This window comes from Daucus carota, chromosome 9 (genome assembly GCF_001625215.2).
Source record: "Daucus carota subsp. sativus chromosome 9, DH1 v3.0, whole genome shotgun sequence".
Lineage (NCBI taxonomy): Eukaryota > Viridiplantae > Streptophyta > Magnoliopsida > Apiales > Apiaceae > Daucus > Daucus carota.
Genome location: NC_030389.2, coordinates 3,555,261 through 3,582,062, shown reverse-complemented (window position 1 = coordinate 3,582,062; position 26,802 = coordinate 3,555,261). Strand labels below are relative to the sequence as shown.

The 26,802-nt window shown below is 35.6% G+C and overlaps 5 protein-coding genes across 5 annotated transcripts; 3 read left to right on the top strand and 2 right to left on the bottom strand.

Moving 5' to 3' along the window:
• Positions 1-1,820: 1,820 nt before the first annotated feature.
• On the top strand, positions 1,821-26,379 carry LOC108202456 (uncharacterized). The gene is made up of 6 exons (XM_017370844.2): positions 1,821-3,757; positions 7,208-7,600; positions 7,658-7,963; positions 8,893-10,852; positions 11,059-13,012; positions 23,633-26,379. Exons 1-4 carry the CDS (start codon positions 1,918-1,920, stop codon positions 10,824-10,826), a joined length of 4,473 nt encoding a protein of 1,490 aa, XP_017226333.2. The 5' UTR covers positions 1,821-1,917; the 3' UTR covers positions 10,827-10,852; positions 11,059-13,012; positions 23,633-26,379.
• Positions 6,905-7,996, bottom strand: LOC108202761 (chlorophyll a-b binding protein CP24 10A, chloroplastic). Its single transcript, XM_017371293.2, has 2 exons — positions 7,708-7,996; positions 6,905-7,584 (listed from the first exon to the last, which is right to left on the bottom strand). Exons 1-2 carry the CDS (start codon positions 7,935-7,937, stop codon positions 7,035-7,037), a joined length of 780 nt encoding a protein of 259 aa, XP_017226782.1. The 5' UTR covers positions 7,938-7,996; the 3' UTR covers positions 6,905-7,034.
• On the top strand, positions 13,519-15,266 carry LOC108201055 (uncharacterized). Its single transcript, XM_064084937.1, has 2 exons — positions 13,519-14,526; positions 14,694-15,266. The coding sequence occupies exons 1-2, from the start codon at positions 13,672-13,674 to the stop codon at positions 15,246-15,248; spliced, it is 1,410 nt and encodes a 469-aa protein (XP_063941007.1). The 5' UTR covers positions 13,519-13,671; the 3' UTR covers positions 15,249-15,266.
• LOC108201056 (pentatricopeptide repeat-containing protein At1g62930, chloroplastic-like) lies at positions 15,385-18,237 on the top strand. The gene is made up of 2 exons (XM_017369343.2): positions 15,385-17,377; positions 17,576-18,237. Exon 1 carries the CDS (start codon positions 15,762-15,764, stop codon positions 17,349-17,351), a length of 1,590 nt encoding a protein of 529 aa, XP_017224832.2. The 5' UTR covers positions 15,385-15,761; the 3' UTR covers positions 17,352-17,377; positions 17,576-18,237.
• Positions 25,727-26,757, bottom strand: LOC108201054 (chlorophyll a-b binding protein CP24 10A, chloroplastic). Its single transcript, XM_017369341.2, has 2 exons — positions 26,528-26,757; positions 25,727-26,404 (listed from the first exon to the last, which is right to left on the bottom strand). The coding sequence occupies exons 1-2, from the start codon at positions 26,755-26,757 to the stop codon at positions 25,855-25,857; spliced, it is 780 nt and encodes a 259-aa protein (XP_017224830.2). The 3' UTR covers positions 25,727-25,854.
• Between the last annotated feature and the right edge of the window lie 45 nt (positions 26,758-26,802).

Below are 26,802 nucleotides of genomic sequence, written 5' to 3'. Positions count from 1 at the left end.
TATTAAAATATTTATCCAAACACATAAATTAAAATTTACATTTTACTAATAAATGTCAGGCTAGTGATTGGTGCCTCAATTGGCACTTCTAGGACTTTCAGATCCAACACCGACATGGCATGAGATGCTTTGAGTTGAGTTTGTTGTAATATTATAAATTTTGTAATGCATATATGTGTCAGGATTAATGTTTAATTACGATGAGTTCAGTTTATCCGTCAAAATGTTAATACAAATTCAACATAATTAGCTTTATCAATATGTCACTATTGATATATATGTTGTGTAGAATGTTTTTTTAGTTAGTTTTGTGGAACAAATAGTTGTAAGAATATATATATATAGGCCAACATTCCATAGAGGGACTCCTTATATGGAGTTACATAGTGCGCCACTATAAATCATCAATTTTATTATAAATTTTGTTATAGAATACATATAAAACGTGATTCTAATATAGAATACGATAAAATAAATCTATTTTAAGTACTTTAACACTTAAAATTTGATTCAAAAAAGTATATTTTCGAAACTAATTCTACAACAGAATAATTCTGGATGATTATTATTCTGTTATAGAATCATGTTGAGATATTGCATAATTTTAGATGATCTTTGGAATAAAAAAATTGTATAACTTCATTTTCGGTTTAATAATCAAAATTTGCAATTATATTTCATAAAAAATATAATAGAATATATATTATGTATATATTTATAATGGTGTGCTATGTAACTCCATATAAGAGGGTATGCTATGGAGTGCTACCCTATATATATATATATATATATATATATATATATATATATATATATATATATATATATATATATATATTATTTATAATTTCAAGTTGTAGTAGTCATAGTAAAAATTCTGGTTAGCGGTATGAATATTTAAAAGTAGTATTTTTAATTATTTTTTTTGATATCAGATTATTTTATGAGAATTAAGAAAGTTGACGAGCTCATCAAACAAAATTATGATAGCGAGGAAACAATTAATTTCTTAATTTATTCTATAAATACGGATACGTTTTTCATTTGTATAACCATAATTAAAATAGACAATTGTAAGATATATATTTTTCTTTGGCAAGAGTTACAAAACTTTTTATAAATTAATTTGCGCTATTCAAAGTAAGAACGGTAAAAATTGTCTTCGTGATTAAGAAAATTGTAATAATGAGTATAATATTAATATGTGAATAATTTCACAAATACATATATCATTCTCAGTAGATTTTAATGAAAAAAACCAAGTGAGTCTTTTGTTAATTATTAAAAAAATAGTGAAAGCTCGCGTGATGCGGATATAATTTCCTAATAAAGTACGTAGTAAAAATTTAAAAGAGTAATTTTGGTAAGAATGAAATATGATTTATCGGTTATTGTATACAAAAGACAAAGAGCCTGTGTTCCTGGGTTTAAAGCCCAGATTTTAAGTCATTTCCGGCTTTAAACTGAAAAATGTCTGTTTGTGTAATAAGTCAGAAGTCGGCTTAAAATCAGAATAAGACGGAAGCAAGTCAGAAGTTAGTTTGAGGTACTTTTTTCAATGACTAATTTTTTTTCAAACTATTTTTTGATAGAAATTACTACTAAGTCATAAATTACTCATAAATTATTTTAATTTATATTATCGTATTTTTAATAACTCATAAATCATTAATAAGTCAAAATTATTTAAATAGACATTTTAAACTCACAACTTATCAAAAAAATCACATTAAATCATAAATCATAAGCTAAGCTAAACGCGCCTCGTCAAGCACAGATTCATTTGAATTGGAATCACAATTTTTAAATGCATTACCAACGATACAAAATGCAAAAGAAACGTTACTTTACAAGCAGCACTCACCTTTAAAGAAACAGCACAGGAGCAGAGTTTCTAACAAGGGCAAGCGCAAGACGATGATAATGAGGAGGGCTTTCACTACTTGCTTCACTTCAAACACTCTCCTTCCATTCCCAAGACTAGGTATTACTACTATTACTTCTACTACTACTATTGCGTTGCTTCGATTGCATTCACTTTCTCAGCCATCCACTTACCCTAACCCTAATCACATACCCAATCATCTTACGAAATTTGAACAATTACTTTTGGAGAAATCTAGAGTTGGTTTTGATAAGCTCGACGATGCTCTTCGAGTGTTTGATAAAATGCTCCGTATGAAGCCTCTTCCTACTGTCATGCAATTTAATCAGCTCTTGGCCGCCCTTGTCAAGATGAAACATTACTCCGTGGCTGTCTCCGTCTTTTCAGATATGTGCTCTTTTAGCATTCCTGTTGACATAATTACCTATAACACCACCATCAACTGTTGTTCCCATTTGAAACGAGTTGATTATGGCTTTGCGCTCTTGGCTGCCATCTTTAAGCGAGGTTTTGTCCCGGATGTTGTTACCTACACAACTCTTCTCAGGGGACTCATTTCCCAGGACAAGTTTCTTGAGGCTGAGCTTCTCTTTAAGAACCTTCTCAAGCACAATCAAGTTGAGCCCAATGCAGTTATCTTTAACACCATTATTAATGGCCAATGCAAAACAGGCAACACTTCCCAGGCTATGATGTTGCTTAGATACATGGAGAAGAAAGGTTGTATGCCGGATGTAGTAAATTACAACACTGTTATTGATAGTTTGTCCAAAGACAGATTAGTTGATGACGCTTTGGGTCTTCTTGCCGAAATGAGTGACAAAAGCATTCCACCAAGTGTTGTATCCTATAACTCATTAATTCATGGTATGTGCAACCTCAATCGATGGGAAGATATAACACTATTGTTAAAAGATATGGACAGACACAAAATTTCTCCAAATAACCGTACCTATAATATATTGGTTGATGCACATGCCAGAGATGGAAAGGTCAAAGATGCTGAATATTTGATAGAGTTAATGATTCAAAGAGGCCAACATCCGGACGTAGTCACATATAGTACGCTAATGGATGGGTACAGCTTGCGGGGAGAATTGGATAAAGCGTTAGGTGTGCTTGAAATAATGAGAAATGAGGGGATTTTGCCAGGAGCTCATACCTATAATATATTAATCAATGGTTATTGTAAGAAAATGAAAGTAGACACAGCGATACATCTCTTAGAAGAAATGCCAAGGGCAGGTTTAACACCTACAGTTGAAACGTACAATACTATTTTGGATGGGTTATTTCGTACGCGTAGGCTTGATGAAGCACATAAGTTTTATAAGAAGATGCTAAAACAAGGTGTCAAACTAAATATAGTGACAAGCCGGATCTTGTTGTATGGACTTTGCTGGAATGGACTTCTTGTTGAAGCAATGTTCATGTTTCACAAGATGGAGTCATGTGGCTTAGTTCCTGACATATGCATTTATAATATTCTGATTAATGGGTTATTCAGGGACAACAAGGTTGACAAGGCAAGAAACCTTTATCATAATCTTCTTTTGAAGGGTTTACAGCCTACTGTCATAACCTACAACATTATGATACAAGGATTCTGTCATGAAGGGTTGCTGGAAGAAGCATATAAAACACTTTTGGAAATGGAAGAAAACAATTGCTTGCCTAATGGAGTTACATACAATACTCTTATTCGCGGCTGCTTTAAGAATAAGATGTATAATGGAGGTTGTGAGCTTATAGATGAGATGGTTGCTCATGGTTTCAAAGCAGATGCCTCTACCGCCTCCATGCTATTCGATTTGCTGCAATTAAAAGAGCAGGACCCTGCGCTCCTTGCTTTGCAGAAGAAGTTCATGCCTTGACTACATCAATGAGCGAGTTTATTAAGGTACAAAATACTTTTAAATTTCCAGAACTTTGTAATATTTTGCTATGATATATAATGTCAATAGCAATTTTGATATTGGAGTTAATTATATGTAATTATGTTGAATATCAATTTTCAAGATGGTGGTCATGTTGTATCTGCATCTTTTTACAAAATTAGAATCATGAAAAAGCATGTGTTTTCTTTGACAAAATGCAGGAAGCTGGTTTCTTGGGAGATCCATACCACCTGTATATTACAGGACCTTCCTGGAACAAATAAATAGGAAACTTCTATTCTTGCTCCGTGTAACAGTTTTATACCTGAATTTGTTGATCCAGTGTGGAACATTATTATTTACTTGCACTCTCTTCTAAGTTTCTTATCTATTCTCGTAGTTAGCTTGGATCTTTCTTTACTTTAGGGTTAGTTTATAGTTGCATAAAGTAGTGATCTGTGCAGCAAACATAAAGTACAGGAACCATTACAATTTTTTCTTGATATATTAGTTCTTAATATATGTATTTTTTTCGTCGTCTCTATGTAGTTTTTAATTTTTCTTCTAAAAGAAAGGGAATCAATCAGAACTACTGTTCATATATTATTAAACTTGTTTTCTCTGCATAAAAGTTGTTTTGTCATGCATACTTAAAGATGTTGATTCAGTCTGCAACATTATTGTTTATTTGCACTCTCTTGTCAGTTTATTATCTCTTGTCATAGTCCACTAGCACTTCTCTTTACTGTAAGGTTCGTTTATAATTGCATAAAGGAGCCTCAAGTGCTGCAGATTCGAAGTACAATCAGATTAAGGGCAATTGCTTGCGGATGATTCTACCACCTTTATGCTATTGGACTTGCTCAAAACAAATGGTCTGGAGTCTGGACCCGTGAAGAGTAATTGGTGTTGGCCCTGCTAGGCAGCTAGCCTAACTCCACAACAGTAACAGTATGATATTGTACATGCACACTAATTTATATTTTTGAGTACTGGAAGCTTTATTCATTGTTTATCCTCAAGTTCTTATGTTTCATCAAGTCCTTGGTGGTACAGAGTGACTACAATCTTCTTGTAATTCTATTAGCTCTAGAGAGTGATAGAAATTGGCTAAGTCATTAAAGAATACCTGGTGGGACTCAATTTGTTTAACATGGTTGCTTATCCAATATAAATATTTGTTATAATTTTACACTAATTCACCCAAGGGGCTGGTTTTGAAAATGTCAGTTGTCATTTCTTTGTAGTAATCTAACCACTTTTGCTTGCATTGTATAAAATGTTGATTCATTTTCTTTGTCGTGATTCGACTACTTCTTCTTCCATTTTATAAATGTTAATTCGTTGTGTGGCTAAATGATATTTCCCATCTCAACTTCCAAATGATTATACTGTAGCTGCTAATAGCTTACTACATTCAAACCTGTTTTCTTTCGATCAAGAATTGATGTTGACTTGGTTCATCAGATTGTGGTCAGACATAGTGAGATTAGATTTAGAGAAACCAAGAAAGTTCTTTTAATTAAGTGTGGTAGTCTTGGTGTAGTAGACATGTTTTGAATGAATCACGTTCTCCTGTCAACTATCCTTACAAATCTGACACAAATTATGTTACTGAAATCAATTTCCGCACAGGGTTTCCACTAATAGTACTGTGTAAGCCATGGTTGTCATGTCGGTCGACTAGTCGACGACTAGTCGACTAAGCGGTGAATGGATGTCGACTCAACATGTCGACTAGGTGAATGTCAATATTTCGGTCGCTTGGTCGACTAAGCGGTCGACTAGTCAACGACTAGTCGACTAGTCGAGTTTGGGCCACCGACTAGTCGACTGCTTTTCTGCAATTTGCATTCTACATAATTAATTCTGCATAAATTTTGTATAGTGGGTATAGTGGTGGGACCCATTTATATTTAATAATGGATTTGAGATATTGGAGGAAAGTAGTGGGTGTAATAGTGTTTATATTATTATAAAATGGAAATAGTGGAAGAAAGTAGTTGGTGTAATGATGTTTTATATTATAAAACTTTACTACTTTTGGAATGTATACAACTGGTCGGACGTCCCAAAAAGGAAACTGTATACAGTTCATTGGGACGAAGGGAGTATTTGTTTACTGTACTGCCACATCACATCACATCAGTATCACATAATTGATATTTATCGATTGTTAGCTTGATACATATTTTACATGATCGTGTGTACTTTGCTTTGTTGCTAACTATTTTCGCTTTTCCATCATTCTCTTTAAGTGTCCGATTCTTAATTCCTTAGAATCTGCATAAAATTTTATGGAAGGTACATAATACAAATATATGTATGTGTTTATATGTATATAATATATCTTTAATTTATAATAAATATATATATATTTTTTAGGGACCAGTCTACGACTAGTCCACGACTAGTCGACTAGTCAACTAGCAGGAGGTCTATCGACGCACCTCGACTCATCGACGTGACAACCATGGTGTAAGCCTGTAATTTTCTTCATGCCAATTAATCGTGACAACTGCAAGTTGCTGGTGGTTCTCCAGGCTCTGGCACAGGTTGGTGGTGTGGTCATGTTGCAACCAAAAGTTGGAGGCTCTCGTCAAATTTCTTCTTTGCTGGAACTGACAAAGTGAGGTTCCGAAGCCGGTAGTTACAGCAGACACCTGGGTTATGAAGATGACACTCTGGCATAGCAATGATGGAGTTGAATTCTTGATGGCTATGGGTTAGCGAACAACTTTTTTTGATATTACTTGAATGCTCAAAATTTACTAGCAAACCTTGTGTCTGTTTTGCAGTTCTAGTTTATATCAGAATTCATTGTTGTGGTATTCAGTATTAGGACAGAATCACTAAGACAATATAACTCCACTGGTTTAATACCCGGATGTTTTATAGATGTGCAAGAAAACCAGTGTTTGCAAATACACATCTATAACTCAAAATTTTCTTGTCCGGGTTTCTATATTCCTTGTTAATTCCCAGAAACTAGTTTCCGGACATCAGAATATGTACTGTTTAATTGTTATTGAGGGGGTTTAGTCTATTTGACAGAAGAAAGATGCTGGTGACATCTATAATTCTTCAGTAAGCTTTGCAAATATTACATTGCTCTGCCAGTGATTTACTGAGGGATGCAAAATAGAAATCAACACCATAAGAATCTGAATTTAATTGTAGTCCGAATCAAAGCTTGAGGACTATTGTATTCAGCTTTGTAGGTTTCTCTAAATCAACATAATTTTTACATATTGTTTCAGTTACAAGACCGCTTACAAACCAAGAGCACCAAGGGGTGTCTTTCCTTGACCTGCCTCAAAGTAGAAAATTAACATAGCCAACATAGCAAGTCTGGAATGCTTGATCTCTGCGAGCTTCAATCTTTCAAGTTTGTCAGTGTCAGGAATGTAAACTCCATTTTGAATTGTTCCTGCAAATCCCAAAGGGTCAAAGAATTTGCCACCAGGGTATCCTTGTTCACCTGTGGCATTCGCAAAGTTCTCAGCCGTCTTGGACCATGGAGTCGCCCATTCGACAGACTGGGATTCAGGGTTGAAGAAATCCACCCATCTTTTGCTCTCAACCCATCCCATGAGAATGAGTTGGGTTCCGAGGAGTGTACCGAAAGAGAAAGGTGCAATGGCACCAGGGTCTGCACCAGCTTCAAACCATGGGATGCCACTGTATGCCTGGCCAACAAAGATTCCAAGAACTGCTGCCATCGCCCATCGCCCGTGGATTAGCTCAGCTTCTCGGTACCACTTCAAGAATGCTGGATCCTTGCCAAGTCCTAGTGGGTCAAAACCAAAGTCACCAGGGAGCCTGCAGTTCATAACAGGCACAAATTCAATTAGTTAAGCTTCTACCATACTCAGCATCATCTTATAAACAACAGAAGTTTGGATTTCTTCCGGAAAAGAAAGAGAAATGGTAGAGAGAGCTTACGAGCCATCGAGCCACTCAGGGTCAACCAAGTTGCCACCACCTTTAACAGCAGGGATCCAGGACTTCTTAGCAGCAGCAGCAACTACAGTCAGCCTTTTAGGAGCCACAGAACCACCAGTCCTAGCACTAGTGGTTGCAGCCAACAAAGATTGGCTCCTCTTGCCACCACTCAAAAAAGATGAACCCAGACCATTGAGCAAAGCAGCAGCAGCAGCAGATGTAGCAGCCATTCTTAGTCTTATGATATGTTGGAGAAGTTAGAAAACACACCAGGGAGTTTATATCTGAGAAGATAAGAGATGGAATCAAAAGGATAGATTTTAGAGGAGGCAGGTGGGGCAAGAGAAATCTAGAAAAGAGATAAAAACCACTCTCCTGGATAGATTCTGGACCAATCAAATGATCCCATGCATCTTTCACCATACCACCTGTATTAGCTTCTCACCTCAAGTTTCACTCTATCCCCTAAAACTTGAATATGTTTTCTTCAAAACATCGGGGCTGTCTGGAACCGGAAGCAATTTCTGCCTTTGCCTTCTTTTTTTCTTGACCCGTTTGTGTAAAAAAGTAGAAATATTTTTAAAAAGCTGAGAATGCTAACTTCTCTCTCACAACTTCTGCTTTTTTTCCAAACACTTTATTTACTTATTTACATCTCACTTGTACTCCACTTTTTTACTGCATGGAATCACTTTTTTAAGCATGGCCAAACGGCCCCATCATATGCATGGTATGAAGCCTACCAAAATTTATTAGCCATTACCAGCATTCTTCGATGGACAGTTTATCTTAAATTTTAAAATATCACGAAGTCTATCAAAAATCTTAACATGACATTTCACCATGATTTTTTATCCTTGAACATTTGCGAGACGTTATTCTAGGAATATATCTGGAATTTATGCACACCGAAGATTATTAGATTTATCTGTTTATTAAAATTTAACTCAAGTTTAGATTTCTGTCTCTTAATATCATTAAATTTCACCAATTAATCTGATTTTTAATTACATTTAATAAATTAAAAAATTGTAAATTTCTTATTTAACTTATAAAATAATTATCAAAATATATAGATGTCGAAATTTACATATTCTTTTGAATTAGAGAATCATAAATTTTAAATGCATTACCAGCAATTCAAAATGCAGAGGATATGTTGCTTTAGAAGCAGCACTCCCCTTTAAAGAAACAACACTGGAGCAGAGTTTCTAAAAAAAAAGGGCAAGCACAAGACGATGAAGATGATAATGAGGAGGGCTTTCACTAGTTGCTTCACTTCAAACACTCTCCTTCCATCCCCAAGACTAGGTATTACTACTGTTACTGCTACTACTCCTTGCTCTCGTTTTATTGCATTGCTTCCATTTCTCAGACACGGTATTACCACTAGTCCTTTCTGTCGTGTTATTACTTGCCCTAACCCTAATCACATACCCAATCGTCTTACAAAACTTCAACAATTACTGTTGGAGAAATCTAAGGTTGGTTTTGATAAGATCGAAGATGCTCTTGTTGTGTTTGATAAAATGCTCCGTATGAAGCCTCTTCCTAGTGTTATCGACTTTACTCAACTCTTGGCCGCCCTTGTCAAAATGAAACATTACTCTGTGGCTGTCTCCGTCTTTTCAAAGATGTGCTCTTGTAGCATTCCTGTTAATATAATTACTTATAACACCGCCATCAACTGTTGTTGCCACTTCAAACGAGTTGATTGTGGCTTTGCGCTGTTGGCTGCCATCTTTAAGCGAGGTTTTGTCCCGGATGTTGTTACCTACACAACTCTTCTCAGGGGACTCATTTCCCAGGACAAGTTTCTCGAGGCTGAGCTTATGTTCAAGAACCTTCTCAAGTGCAATCAGATTCAGCCTAATGCAGTTATCTTTAACACCATTATTAATGGCCAGTGCAAAACAGGCAACACTTCCCAGGCTATGATGTTGCTTAGATACATGGAGAAGAAAGGTTGTATGCCGAACGTAGTAAATTACAACACTGTTATTGATAGTTTGTCCAAAGACAGATTAGTCGATGATGCTCTGGGTCTTCTTGCCGAAATGAGTGACAGAGGCATTCAACCAGATGTTGTAACCTACAGCTCGTTAATTCAAGGTCTGTGCAACCTTAACCGATGGGATGATATAACACAATTGTTAAAAGATATGGGCAGACACAAAATTTCTCCAAATAAGCATACCTACAGTATATTGGTTGATGCACATGCCAGAGATGGAAAGGTCAAAGATGCTGAATATTTGATAGAGTTAATGATTCAAAGGGGCCAACCTCCAGATGTAGTCACGTATAGTGCACTCATGGATGGATACTGCTTGCGTGGAGAATTGGATAAAGCGTTAGCAGTGCTCAGAACCATGACAAGTGAGGGGATTTTGCCCGACAGTCAGACCTATAATATATTGATTAATGGTTATTGCAAGAAGATGAAAGTAGACACGGCAATACACCTCTTAGAAGAAATGCCCCTGAAAGGTTTAACACCTACAATCGAAACGTACAGTACTATTTTGGATGGGTTACTTCGTACACGTAGGCTTGATGAAGCACATAAGTTTTATAAGAAGATGTTAAACCAAGGTGTTAAACTGAATGTTGTGACATGCAGGATATTGTTGCATGGACTTTGCTGGAATGGACTTGTTGGTGAAGCAATGTCCATGTTTCACAATATGGAGTCTTGTGGCTTAGTTCCTGACATACACATTTATAGTATTCTGATTCATGGATTGTTCAAGGACAGCAAGGTTGACAAGGCAAGGAACCTTTTTCATAATCTTCTTTTGAAGGGTTTACAGCCTAGTGTCAAAACCTACACCATTATGATCCATGGATTCTGCCAAGAAGGGTTGCTGGAAGAAGCATATAAAATACTTTTGGAAATGGAAGAGCACAATTGCTTGCCTACTGAAGCTACCTACAACATTCTTATCCGCGGCTGCTTTAAGAATAAGATGTATGATGGAGGTTGTCTGCTTATAGATGACATGGTTGCTCATGGTTTCAAAGCAGATGCCTCTACCGCCTCCATTGTATTCGATTTGCTGCAATTGAAAGACCAGGACCCTGCGCTCCTTGCTTTGCAGAAGAAGTTCATGCCTTGACTACATCAATGAGCGAGTTTATTAAGGTACAAAATACCTTTAAATTTCCAGAACTTTGTCATAATTTGCTACGATATATAATGCCAATAGCAATTGTGATATTGGAGTGAATAATATGTAATTTTGTTGAATATCAAATTTCGAGATGGTGGTCATGTTGTATCGGCATGAAGGCATCTTTTTACAAAATGAGAATCATGAAAAAGCATGTGTTTTCTTTGACAAAATGCAGGAAGCTGGTTTCTCAGGAGATGCATACCACCTGTATATTGCAGGACCTGCTATTTTTGCTCTGTGAAAGTTTTTGTCATACACACTGGAATGAGTCAGTGTGGAAACTTATTATTTACTTGCACTCTTGTAAGTTTTTTTTATCTATTCTCGTAATTAACTTGGATTGTTCTTTACTGGAGGCTTAGTTTAGAGTTGCATAAAGCAGTGTTCAGCGCACTGCGCAGCAAAAGTTAAGTACAAGAACCATTACAATTATTTTTTGATATATTAGTTCTTAATATATGTATTTTTTTGTCGTCTCTATGTAGTTTTGAACTTTCTTCTAAAGAAAGTGAATCCATCAGAACTACTATTCATATATTATTAAACTTGTATTCTCTGCATAATAATTGTTTTGTCTTGCATACTTAAATATGATGATTCAGTCTGCAACATTATTATTTACTTGCACTCTCTTGTCAGTTTGTTATCTTTTGTCGCAGTCCACTAGGACTTCTATTTACTGCAAGGTTAGTTTAAATTAGTATAAAGTAGAGTTTAAGTGCATCAGAGTTGAAGTTCAACCGTTAAGGTGCTTGTTTCCTGAAGTTATATACAACACTCTTATCCGCGGCTTCTTTAAGAATAAGATGTACTTATACATGAGGTGTGTGCTCATGGTTTCAAAACAGATGCCTCTACCGCCTCCATGCTATTCGATTTGCTGCAATTGAAAGAGCAGTACCCCGTGCTCCTTGCTTTGCAGAAGTTCATGCCTTGAGTACATCAAGGAGAGAGTTTATTAAAGTACAAAATACTTTTAAATTGCCAAAACTTCGTAATAGTGTGCTAAATTTCTTTAAATCAATAGCAATTATGATATTGGAGATAATAGAATGTAATTGTTGAATATCAAATTTCGAACTGGTGGCCGTGTTGTTGTATTTGCATCTTTTCACAAAACGAGAAGTGTGGTAGAGCATCTATTTTTCTTTAACAAAGAGTTGGTTTCTTAGGAGATGCATACCACCTGTATATTACCGGACCTTCTATTTTTGCTTTGCATGGTACATACTGGAATCTGTTGATCCGGTGTAAAAATTGTTATATACTCGGACCTTCGTGGAACTACCTTTGATATATTATTAAACTTGTTTTCAGACTGTAGTCACAAATTTGTTTTTAAAAAATGCCTCCAGTCAAGTTTGTTTATTCAGAAATATCCTATGCAACTACGTATATACATATCTGCAACTATTATTGTAAAACTCTAAGAACATTGTGGAGATGGTAGATTATGGTTGAAGAAAGTAGAAGACAATGAGCAAGGCTATCACTACTTCCATAAGATTAATCCACTCTCTCTTTTCTCCACTTAATCAGACCCTGATCCCGAAACCCCCTAAACTTCTTCATGGATACCTCATCCGCAACTTCAACAGTTACTTCATAAGAAAAATGGTCGGTTATATGAGTTCCGTGGTGCTATTCTTGTGTTGAACAAAATGCTCCAAGTGAGACCTCGTACTATTGTTATCGACTTCAATTAACTGTTATCCACCATCATTACAATGAAACAATACTATGTTGCTGACTCTTTTTACTGATACTTATGCTTTTACCATTCCAGTTATTGTAGATGCCAGTCATCAAAAGGTTAGCAGCTGCTATTAATCATCCATCTTCTGACAAATTCCCCTACTTTTGCAATAGTAATTTAGCTTTAATTTCTACATCAATTTTTTAGCGGCTTATTTATACTCTGATCATTCAGATTTGTACTGAAATACACACGTACCTCTAATGATGGAGGTTGTTTACTTATTGATGAGATGTGTGCCCATGGTTTCAAAGCAGATGCATCTACCACCTCCATGCTATTCAATTTGCTGCAATCAAAAGAGCAGGACCCCGCTCCTTGCTTTGCTAGAGAAGTTCATGCCTTGACTACATCAATGAGCGAGTTTATTAAGGTACAAAATATTTTTAAATTTCCAAAAATTTGTATAATTCGCTATGATGTTTAATCTCAATAGCAATTGTGTTATCAGAGTTAATATATGTAATTTTATTGTATATCAAATTCGAAATGGTGGTCGCGTTATATTCTTGTGACAGACAATATTCTCCAAATGAGACCTGGTACTACGGTTATTAACTTCAATCGAATGTAATCTGCCATTGTTAAAATGAAACAATACTATTTTGCATGCTTATTGAGTCGACGACTAGTCGTCGACTAGTCGCCGAGTCGGTTCAGCAGGTTAAGTCGAGCACTGTCTTTAAAAGTCGTCCACGGGTAAAACCCGACCCGACCCGGTACCAACCCGGCCCAATTGGATTTTACCCGACCCAATTAGGGTTTTTAAAAGCAATACAACACTTACCGTTACCTGGATGTGAATGTTTTGTTGTTTGTTTTACACTACGGAGCGGCGGAGCGGCGGATCAAAAAGCAGCGGATCACCCGTAAGTTCTCTTCTCTCTCTCTCTCTCCTCTTCCTGGGCTTTTTGTTTTTATTTCGCGACTGTGTATATACACACAGTCTTGTGTGTATATATACTCAGCACGTGAACGAACACCGATGTGTGTACTACCTTTATTTATAGACATGGGCGTGTTCTTCAAGCAATGAGGGAGCACACTAATGGGATGGATTTAGTGAGAACGGGAGCTACAAGGTTTGCCACTGCTTTTCTTACATTACAACGCTTGCATAAGCTTAGGCCGGCGTTGCGAAAATTGTTTGGGTCAGAATATTGGATTGTGTCAAAGCTATCAAAAACAGAAAATGAGAGGATAGTTTATGAGATTGTATTCTCAATAGCCTTTTGGGAAGGTTTAGAGGATTGCTTGAATGCATCACAACCACTTCTTCAAGTTTTGCGAATTGCAGATGGTGATGAAAGGCCTGCTCTCGCAGAGGTTGCAGCTGCTATGGATTATGTAAGAGTCCAATTTTCAAAGGCATTTGTTGGTCCAAAAACGCAACTTCGAAACAAAGTATTGAAAATTATTGATGACCGTTGGAATACACAAATGGGGAAACCTTTGTATGGGGCGGCCTTGTTTCTTAATCCCGGGAAGTACTTTGACATAGTTGAAAGGAATCCTTCATGTGCCTCCCGGATAAGAGAAGACTTTAATGATGTACTTGAGAAGATGGTTAAGGATCGGACTACAAGGATCCTTATAAGTAACTCCGCGGATGACTACAAAAATACAAGAGGAGGATTCGCTAGAGAGATGGCAATTGAGCACCGAAAGGAAAAAAGTCCTAGTAAGCTCACTTGTGTTAGTCTTACTTCCGTATTAGCTATTTTTATATTCTTATTACTTATTAGTATTATTTTTATTTTTATATTAGTTGATTGGTGGGATGCTTATGGAGGTCATGCAATTGAGCTTCAATCATTTGCAAAGCGTATCGTTGGTTTATGTTGTTCATCTTCCGGTTGTGAACGGAATTGGAGTACATTTGAATTCGTATGTGCCTACACTTTTATTATTATTATTATTATTATTATTATTATTATTATTATTATTATTATTATTATTATTATTATTATTATTATTGTTATTGTTATCAATTCACAACTACTAAAGTACTAATACTTGCTATGTTAATTAATTTTTATATTTGATTAATTTAGATACATACAAAGAAGAGGAATAGGTTGGAACATCAACGTTTAAATGATTTGGTGTATGTTCAATACAACCGGAAGATTGATTCCCGATTCAAAAAGATGCGTGAACTTGGAGAAAAATATAATCCACCAATATTTGAAGACTTGGAGTGGACTAATGATTGGATGAATGATATTGATGATAGGTTTTGGAGTGTGGTGGATATAGCTTCGGGTGCCTCACAAGGACTTGAGGGACGCACTTTACCAAGAAAAGCTAAAGGTGGTTCAACTAGTGATTTGCTTACCTACAATCGACGTGGCACTAGTTCGACACTACATGATGATGATGATGATGATGGATGGGGGGAAGATGAAGACCATACTCCTATTGATGATATGGAAGTGGAAGATGACTATGGTGTTCCTCCCGATCCATCCTTGAAGAATACTCAAGAGGGAGATGAAGATTTCATGCTTGATCAGTTTATATCACTCGTATATTATGTTTTTATTTGCTTAGGGATGCTTAACTTTTGGTATTTGAACTTACTGTCTCTTTCCTATTTAAAATATTGAATGATGTGTTTTTATCTATATTATATAATCTTTACTATATATATATATATATATATATATATATATATATATATATATATATTTATTTATGTATATCACAACTTGTCGACTTATTTCGACTAGTCGGGCGACTTGTCGACTAGTCGATTCCAAGGTGTCCGGGCGCCGAGGCTCGACTTGTCGACTTAATAAGCATGCTATTTTGCTGTCTTTCTTTACTGAAACTTGTGCTTTTACCATTCATTTTGATTAACGAAAGTAGCAGACAATGCGAAAGGCATTTGTTTTGTTCCGTAAAATGCTAAAAATAAGACCTATAGTACAGCTCCAATCCATTAAAAGACTTCTACTACTACTATTGCGTTGCATCGATTGCATTCACTTTCTCAATATCCCACTTGCCCTAACCCTAATCACATACCCAATCATCTTACGGAATTTCAACAATTACTGTTGGAAAAATCTAAGGTTGGTTTTGATAAGCCTGATGATGCTCTTCAAGTGTTCGATAAAATGCTCCGTATGAAACCTCTGCCTAGGGTTATCGACTTTAATCAACTCTTGGCCGCCCTTGTCAAGATGAAACATTACTCCGTGGCTGTCTCCGTCTTTTCAAAGATGTGCTCTTTTACCATTCCTGTTAATGTAGTCACTTATAGTACTGTCATCAACTGTTGTTCCCATTTGAAACGCGTTGATTATGGCTTTGCGCTGTTGGCTGCCATCTTTAAGCGTGGTTTTGTCCCGGATGTTGTTACCTACACAACTCTTCTCAGGGGACTCATTTCCCAGGACAAGTTTCTTGAGGCTGAGCTTCTCTTTAAGAACCTTCTCAAGCACAATCAAGTTGAGCCCAATGCAGTTATCTTTAACACCATTATTAATGGCCAATGCAAAACAGGCAACACTTCCCAGGCTATGATGTTGCTTAGATACATGGAGAAGAAAGGTTGTATGCCGAACGTTGTAAATTATAGCACTATTATTGATAGTTTGTCCAAAGACAGATTAGTCGATGATGCTCTGGGTCTTCTTGCCGAAATGAGAGACAAAGGCATTCAACCAGATGTTGTAACCTACAGCTCGTTAATTCAAGGTCTGTGCAACCTTAACCGATGGGATGATATAACACAATTGTTAAAAGATATGGGCAGACACAAAATTTCTCCAAATAACCATACCTATAGTATATTGGTTGATGCACATACGAGAGATGGAAAGGTCAAAGATGCTGAATATCTGATAGAGTTAATGATTCAAAGAGGCCAAAATCCTGACGTAGTCACGTATAATATGCTAATGGATGGATACTTCTTGCGGGGAGAATTGGATAAAGCATCAGCGGTGCTCAGAACCATGACAAGTAAGGGGATTTTCCCCAACACTCGTACCTATAATATATTCATCAATGGTTTTTGTAAGAAGTCGAAACTAGACAAAGCGATCCATCTCTTAGAAGAAATGAACCTGAAAGGCTTAACACCTACAGTTGAAACATACAATACTATTTTGGATGGGTTATTTCGTACGCTTAGGCTTGATGAAGCACATAAGTTTTATAAGAAGATGTTAAACCAAGGTGTTAAACTGGATGTTGTGACATCCAGGATATTATTGCATGGACTTTGCTGGAATGGACTTGTTGGTGAAGCAATGTCCATGTTTCACAAGATGGAGTCATGTGGCTTAGTTCCTGACATACACATTTATAATATTCTGATTCATGGATTTTTCAAGGACGGCAAAGTTGATGAAGCAAGAAACCTTTTTCATAATCTTCTTTTAAAGGGTTTACAGCCTGATGTCAAAACCTACACCATTATGATCCATGGATTCTGTCAAGAAGGGTTGCTGGAAGAAGCATATAAAATACTTTTGGAAATGGAAGAACACAATTGCTTGCCTGATGAAGTTACCTACAACACTCTTATCCGCGGCTGCTTTAAGAATAAGATGTATGATGGAGGTTGTGTGCTTATAGATGAGATGGTTGCTCATGGTTTCAAAGCAGACGCCTCTACTGCCTCCATGCTATTCGATTTGCTGCAATTAAAAGAGCAGGACCCCGCGCTCCTTGCTTTGCAGAAGAAGTTCATGCCTTGACTACATCATTGAGCGAGTTTATTAAGGTACAAAATACTTTTAAATTTCCAGAACTTTGTAATAAGTTGCTATGATATATAATGTCAATAGAAATTGTGATATTGGAGTTAATAATATGTAATTTTATTGAATATCAACTTTCAATATGGCGGTCATGTTGTATCTGCATCTTTTTACAAAATGAGAATCATGAAAAAGCATGTGTTTTCTTTGACAAAATGCAGGATGCTGGTTTCTCAGGAGATGCATACCACCTGTATATTACAGGACCTGCTATAAATAGGACACTGCTATGCTTGCTCTGTAAAAGTTTTTGTCATACATACTGGAATGATCCAGTGTGGAAACTTATTATTTACTTGCACTCTTGTAAGTTTCTTATCTATTCTCATAATTAACTTGGATTGTTCTTTACTGTAGGCTTAGTTTAGAGTTGCATAAAGCAGTGTTCAGCGCAGCAAAAGCAAAGAACAAGAACCATTACAATTATTTCTTGATATATTAGTTCTTATATATGTATTTTTTCGTCGTCTCTATGTAGTTTTGAACTTTCTTCTAAAGAAAGGGAATCCATTAGAACTACTATTCATATATTATTAAACTTGTTTTCTCTGCATAAAAGTTGTTTTGTCATGCATACTTATTTTCGTTGTCTCTATGTAGTTTTGAACTTTCTTCTAAAGAAAGGGAATCCATCAGAACTACTATTCATATATTATTAAACTTGTTTTCTCTGCATAAAAGTTATTTTGTCATGCATACTTAAATATGATGATTCAGTCTGCAACATTATTATTTACCTACAGTCTCTTGTCAGTTTGTTATCTTTTGTCGTAGTCCACTAGGACTTCTCTTTACTGTAAGGTTAGTTTAAATTTGCATAAAGTAGTGTTAAGTGCAGCAGACTTGAAGTACAATCGTTACAGTCATGACTTGATATTTTAGCTATTAATATTATGTATTCTACTCATTGACATTATGTGTTTTTAACCTTTTCTGAAAAAAGATAAATTATCCCAACAACTATTCATTTATTATCAAACTTGTTTTCTATTTCATTCGCGCTCTTTTCTCCACTGAATTTCAACCCTGATCCCAAACCCCCCTATATTCCTCCTTCATTGACACCTCATCCGCTACCTGAACAGTTACTTCATAGGAAATAAGGTTAGTTATAATAAGCTCCATGTTGCTATTCTTGTGTTAGACAATGTTTATTAACCTCAATTAACTGTAATCCACTATTGTTAAAATGAAACAGTACTAGCTGTCTTTCTTTACTGTTACGTGTGCTTTTACTGTTCCAGTTGAAGTATATGCCATTAAAACTGTCATCAATTCTTCTTGTCACTTGAATAGAGTTTATTGTGCTTTTTCATTGCTTTGTGGGATCATGAAACGTTGTTTTTTTTGCCAATGTTGTTACCTACATCTCTCACTGTTTAGCTCCGAAAACAAACCCCTTGAGGTTGAGCACTTATTTGGGAAGCTCATCATAAATTGAACATGGTGCTTTACATTGAGCAAATATATGGACAGGAAAGGTTGTAAACCCAATATAGTAACGTTTGGAGTTACAAGTTACTATATGCTGACTTGTGACTCAATCTCTTAAGCAGAAGCACTTTTGGGGTTAGGCAAGGCTTTTTAGAGCTAAAAGTTAATGAGGTGAGAAATCTTATAAATGATCTTTTAATGGCGTCTAGAGTCATATATTATTATACAACGTTATGATCTTTTTGTTGTATTTGCATGGTGTGGTCTCTAAAATATAACTTCCTACAATTGCTCAATCGGTTCAGGGTGTTTATATAGTGGCCGAACTTTTTTATCAATCAAATTAGACCTCTGTTTCTTGCCTCAACTTTGATCAAATATTTGCCGCCCTGGTCAGAACCAAAAAGTGTTTCAATATAATAGTCACATACAATTCACCCGTGGATGGATATTGCTTGTGTGAAGAAGTTGATAAAGCTTTAGCAGTGGTAGAAACCATAAAGAGTAAAAAATCACTATACTTAAACACATTTATTCGTGGCTGCTTTGAGAATATAATGAAGAATGTGTGCTTATAGACAAGATGGCTACTGCACTTGCTTGAATTACAAGGGCAGGGTTGGCTCTCCTTGCTTTACACAAGAAGTTTTCTGCTTCATTATATCAAGGAGAGAGTTTGTCAGGGTACTAAATACTTTTTAATTGCCAGCACTCTGTAAGGGTGACATGTTACATGTTAATGAATACTGCATATCATTAACTTAGTTGGCATGGTTTTATAATACTACTTGTTGTGTTGTTACATTGTTTCAATTTCACTGTCTCTCTCACTTGTCCACTTACTCTAACCCTAATTACAAACCTTAAACATTAATCCAAAACTTCAACAATTACTGTCAAAGAAATCTATGATTAGTTTTGATAAGCCTGATGATGCTCTTACATTGTTTGATAAAATGCTCAATATGTGAGACCTCTGCCTAATGTTATCGACTTTTCTCAATTGTTGGCCGCCCTTGTTATGAGCAGGACTACTTTGTAGCGCACTCTATTTAGACGTATGTGTGTTTTAAGCTTCCCTTTTGATGTATCAACTTTCAGTACTGTAATTAACTGTTGTTGTCACTTAAAAGTTAAAACGAGGAGTTGGATATGGGTTTGCCTTGTTGGCTGGCATATTTAAGCGTGTTTTTGTCCCAGATGTTGTTACCTACAACTCTCCTAAGGGGACTCATTTTCCAGGAAAAGTTTATGGAGGCTGAGTTTTTGTTCAAGAACCTTCTCAAGTACAATCAGATTAAGCGCAATTGCTTGCCAAACAATACCATCTACCTGTGACACACTTCTCCTTTGCTGCACACTTATCCGTGGCCAGTGGCGGAACTAGAAAGGAGGGGCGTCATGTAAATACTTCCTTTATACCGACACGTTTTTTACGTTATTTTTTGGAACACATTTTGAGGCTCTTATAAAGTTAGTTCTATAATATTTTATTTTAAAACTTTTTCCTGAATAAAAGTTTGATGTTTAAAATTTTATTCAAAAAAGATAAATAAATTAGAAAAATGTTATGAAACTATACTTTATAGGAGGCTCAAAATACGTGCAAATAGTGAATGTAAACTATCTGGTGGGACGGATGAAACATAATATTATAATGGTCAAACTTTCATTACATGAAAATTTATACTACTAATTAATCGACCTCTTTATATTTTAGTATATTGTTCATTTTTCACTGAGTGTATTACTTTTTCTATTCTATATATTACTTTTTGTTTCATGAGAACAAGGTAGAGGGTTTGGGTCAGTTTTATTTTTTAAAGCAGGGGCAGGAAACAACATTAATCCACAAGATTATACCTATAAAAAAAAATTTATATTTGAATTAAGCGGGGCAGCGGATCCCCAGCCACAAGGCTCCTTCCGCCACTGACCGTGGCTGCTTTGATAATAAGAAATATGATCAAGCATGTGTGCTTATAGACGAGATGGTAAATGTCAAAAGCAAATTTCTATTAAGTACGGATTAGATATACTTACAACATGTGGGAATATAAAATAGATGTATACGACTTCTCATGAAGGACACATTTTTTGTATATATAATATACGAAAATTCTGATATATAGAGACAAACACATTAAAAATAATATAAAATTATAGTTATTCTAATTTCACAAAATAATAATGCCCATCACATGAAACACACACTAATACCATGCACTCACCCAAGCCACCGACCAATCATTATCAATTTAACATGATATTCAAGTTTTACAACTTAAGCAATCACAATCCACATAGCCCGTTTCACGCTAGCCATTTCAACTCAAATTATTTATAAATTTCACTAAAAATATGTCTCGCATCTAAACATGAAAATTTAAGTTTTCCTAATAAGAACCAAGACAAACCAAGGAAGGTCTTTTAATTGTGGCAGTTTTGGTGTAGTGGACATGTTTTGTATGAATCACTTTCTCATGTCAACCATACTTACAAATCTGACACAAATTATGTTACGTAAATTTCCGCACAGGGTTTCCACTATAGTACTGTGTAAGCATTTGATATAGTCCCCTTCATTCCAATTAATCGTGATAATGTTGTCGAGTATTTTTAAGAGTATCGTTCGCAGGGAAGGACTGATATCAATATCAATTTGAAGTCTTTTATCTCTTGTAATTCAGAAGTGTTGGAGAAGAATTTTGTGGATTTTTCTATCAACTAATTAATATAATAAATAAATAAATATAATAAATATGAGAGAAAACAACCCAAGAATTAGAGTTCTTCAATGACTACCATGAATGTCTAATTTGTGTCTCTTGATTGATAAAAACAATCCTTCTGATATTTATAAAATCCTCTCCCAAAGTAGATTAATGCCTACAATTATCTATTAACAGCCACTCCCATGGTCAATCAAGCAACACTTCTAAACTATTAAGAACCAAGGATTTTAAGTCTCACAATTCTCATATCAATCTCCCGATCTAATACTCAAATGTGTCCATCATATCATGTACTAGAATTATAACTCCTCTCCCAAATTAGATTTTAATTCCTAGAGATTCAATTACAAGTTAGCTACTCCTGTAATTGTATAAAGAGCTCAATGACAGATTAACAAATTAAGAAAAAACACAATCCAACTAAACAAACATAATAAGCCAAAGAATACTACCTAACTCTTGGATTAAAGGATTAGCTCCTCATGATAAGATGAAACAAATATATATATATTTATACCACAAACCATGAGAATAAGAATTTAAGTACGAAGAATACAACTTGATGAAAGTGCTTGACGTCCGGATGAATCCCTTCACTCCTTCTTCCAATCTCTCTCACAAGTGTCTCTCTCCCTTTTCTCTCTAAAAAGGCTATCTCTATATTATTCTATATGATACAAGTTCTGTTCAGGCCTGATTCTGGGCTGATCCAGTTGGATGTAGATATCTGGACCACTTCAGACTTGTAGAAAATTCCAATATCTACGCGTGGGCTGTTGAATCGCCCAATTCTGATGTCCAGAACTCAAGTTATGGCCCAAACAAGATTTGCTGCATAGGTAGGCCATAAAGTCCGAATTTCCATCTAATTAAGCCCAAATAAACTTGATTTAATCCAACTTTAAGAATATTTATTATCCTGCCACTAAACACTTAAAATCAATTAGTAAACCCCGATTATTTACAAAATACTAAAATTATGGGAATAAAATCATATAAAAACATATATAAATATATGCTCAATCAAATATCCCCACACTTAGTATTTTGCACGTTCTCGGACAAATAAAATAAATAAAACTAACACCTAATAAATATATACCACTTCCGTAGGTGATCACAGTTGCATTTGGCATATGCAACAAGCCTTTTAAACCCCTAAGCAGTTTTAGTGGACGAGTAAGGTCTCGTGAGGGCCTATAGCAAATGTACCCACAAAATCTATTTTTTTTTCCGCCTAATCTCATGAATGCAAACTAAATGAATATGCATAGATTCCAATCATAAATATCAACCTTGTCAACACATACTCCTAAAAAATTGCAACAATCAAGGAAACACATATGTATGTATGCGGGGTTTCATATTATTATTAATGAAGTTATCATTCATGTACTAACAACTCAATCTTTAACGGAATTTTTGGGGTGGGTTATCCAACAATTCTCATTAATACATAAATAATTATATATATTAATAAAACATGTCAACATTAATTACAAGTCTAATTATGAATTAATTATTATTTTATATAAATTAATCACAAATTGTTAATTATATTTATTAATTTAGTAAAAAGTAATTTTCCAAAGACTTTTTTTATGAAGATTTAAAATAAGTAAAATATGATAAAAATATTATGAAATTAAATAATCTTTCTTCTCCCTAGAAAACACCACACTCACATTAAGCATTTAATATTTAATACTCCCTCCATCCATTTTTAGTTGTCACATTTGGTTTCGTACCGATCAAATTGACCAAAGTTTGACTGAAATTTATTAATATTTTATTAATTGAAAAAAAAATATGTCATCGAAAATAACTTTTAATCTACTTTGACATGTAATTTTTAATATTATCAAATAATAAAAGAGAGACTTATAATCTTTAGTCAAAACTTAATTAATTTGAGTAACAAATATAAAAATTTGACAACCCAAATAGGCGGAGGAGGGAGTATATATTAATCGTAGTAAAAGGTTATGGTGGTAGTTTCATTGAAAAGAAACAAGTAAACAACACTCGAGCAGAGCAGACAAAATGCAGGAAGCTGGTTTCTTGGGAGATCCATACCACCTGTATATTACAGGACCTTCCTGGAACAAATAAATAGGAAACTTCTATTCTTGCTCCGTGTAAAAGTTTTATACCTGAATTTGTTGATCCAGTGTGGAACATTATTATTTACTTGCACTCTCTTCTAAGTTTCTTATCTATTCTCGCAGTTAGCTTGGATCTTTCTTTACTTTAGGGTTAGTTTATAGTTGCATAAAGTAGTGATCTGTGCAACAAACATAAAGTACAGGAACCATTACAATTTTTTCTTGATATATTAGTTCTTAATATATGTATTTTTTCGTCGTCTCTATGTAGTTTTTAATTTTTCTTCTAAAAGAAAGGGAATCAATCAGAACTACTATTCATATATTATTAAACTTGTTTTCTCTACATAAAAGTTGTTTTGTCATGCATACTTAAAGATGTTCATTCAGTCTGCAACATTATTGTTTATTTGCACTCTCTTGTCAGTTTATTATCTTTTGTCATAGTCCACTAGCACTTCTCTTTACTGTAAGGTTCGTTTATAATTGCATAAAGGAGCCTCAAGTGCTGCAGATTCGAAGTACAATCAGATTAAGGGCAATTGCTTGCGGATGATTCTACCACCTTCATGCTATTGGACTTGCTCAAAACAAATGGCCTGGAGTCTGGACCCGTGAAGAGTAATTGATGTTGGCCCTGCTAGGCAGCTAGCCTAACTCCACAACAGTAACAGTATGATATTGTACATGCACACTAATTTATATTTTTGAGTACTGGAAGCTTTATTTATTGTTTATCCTCAAGTTCTTATGTTTCATCAAGTCCTTGGTGGTACAGAGTGACTACAATCTTCTTGTAATTCTATTAGCTCTAGAGAGTGATAGAAATTGGCTAAGTCATTAAAGAATACCTGGTGGGACTCAATTTGTTTAACATGGTTGCATATCCAATATAAATATTTGTTATAATTTTACACTAATTCACCCAAGGGGCTGGTTTTGAAAATGTCAGTTGTCTTTTCTTTGTAGTAATCTGACCACTTTTGCTTGCATTGTATAAAATGTTGATTCATTTTCTTTGTCGTGATTCGACTACTTCTTCTTCCATTTTATAAATGTTAATTCATTATGTGGCTAAATGATATTTCCCATCTCAACTTCCAAATAATTATAGCTGCTAATAGCTTACTACATTCAAACCTGTTTTCTTTCGATCAAGAATTGATGTTGACTTGGTTCATCAGATTGTGGTCAGACATAGTGAGATTAGATTTAGAGAAACCAAGAAAGTTCTTTTAATTAAGCGTGGTAGTCTTGGTGTAGTAGACATGTTTTGAATGAATCACGTTCTCATGTCAACTATCCTTACAAATCTGACACAAATTATGTTACTGAAATCAATTTCCGCACAGGGTTTCCACTAATAGTACTGTGTAAGCCTGTTATTTTCTTCATGCCAATTAATCGTGACAGCTGCAAGTTGCTGGTGGTTCTCCAGGCTCTGGCACAGGTTGGTGGTGTGGTCATGTTGCAACCAAAAGTTGGAGGCTCTCGTCAAATTTCTTCTTTGCTGGAACTGACAAAGTGAGGTTCCGAAGCCGGTAGTTACAGCAGACACCTGGGTTATGAAGATGACACTCTGGCATAGCAAAGATGGAGTTGAATTCTTGATGGCTATGGGTTAGCGAACAACTTTTTTTGACATTACTTGAATGCTCAAAATTTACTAGCAAACCTTGTGTCTGTTTTGCAGTTCTAGTTTATATCAGAATTCATTGTTGTGGTATTCAGTATTAGGACAGAATCACTAAGACAATATAACTCCACTGGTTTAATACCCGGATGTTTTATAGATGTGCAAGAAAACCAGTGTTTGCAAATACACATCTATAACTCAAAATTTTCTTGTCCGGGTTTCTATATTCCGTGTTAATTCCCAGAAACTAGTTTCCGGACATCAGAATATGTACTGTTTAATTGTTATTGAGGGGTTTTGTCTATTTGACAGAAGAAAGATGCTGGTGACATCTATAGTTCTTCAGTAAGCTTTGCAAATATGACATTGCTCTGGCAGTGATGTCCGGAGGGATGCAAAATAGAAATTAACACCATAAGAATTTGAATTGAATTGTAGGCCGAATCAAAGCTTGAGGACTATTGTATTCAGCTTTGTAGGTTTCTCTAAATCAGCATAATTTTTACATATTGTTTCAGTTACAAGACCGCTTACAAACCAAGAGCACCAAGGGGTGTCTTTCCTTGACCTGCCTCAAAGTAGAAAATTAACATAGCCAACATAGCAAGTCTGGAATGCTTGATCTCTGCGAGCTTCAATCTTTCAAGTTTGTCAGTGTCAGGAATGTAAACTCCATTTTGAATTGTTCCTGCAAATCCCAAAGGGTCAAAGAATTTGCCACCAGGGTATCCTTGTTCACCTGTGGCATTCGCAAAGTTCTCAGCCGTCTTGGACCATGGAGTCGCCCATTCGACAGACTGGGATTCAGGGTTGAAGAAATCCACCCATCTTTTGCTCTCAACCCATCCCATGAGAATGAGTTGGGTTCCGAGGAGTGTACCGAAAGAGAAAGGTGCAATGGCACCAGGGTCTGCACCAGCTTCAAACCATGGGATGCCACTGTATGCCTGGCCAACAAAGATTCCAAGAACTGCTGCCATCGCCCATCGCCCGTGGATTAGCTCAGCTTCTCGGTACCACTTCAAGAATGCTGGATCCTTGCCAAGTCCTAGTGGGTCAAAACCAAAGTCACCAGGGAGCCTGCAGTTCATAACAGGCACAAATTCAATTAGTTAAGCTTCTACCATACTCAGCATCATCTTATAAACAACAGAAGTTTGGATTTCTTCCGGAAAAGAAAGAGAAATGGTAGAGAGAGCTTACGAGCCATCGAGCCACTCAGGGTCAACCAAGTTGCCACCACCTTTAACAGCAGGGATCCAGGACTTCTTAGCAGCAGCAGCAACTACAGTCAGCCTTTTAGGAGCCACAGAACCACCAGTCCTAGCACTAGTGGTTGCAGCCAACAAAGATTGGCTCCTCTTGCCACCACTCAAAAAAGATGAACCCAGACCATTGAGCAAAGCAGCAGCAGCAGCAGATGTAGCAGCCATTCTTAGTCTTATGATATGTTGGAGAAGTTAGAAAACACACCAGGG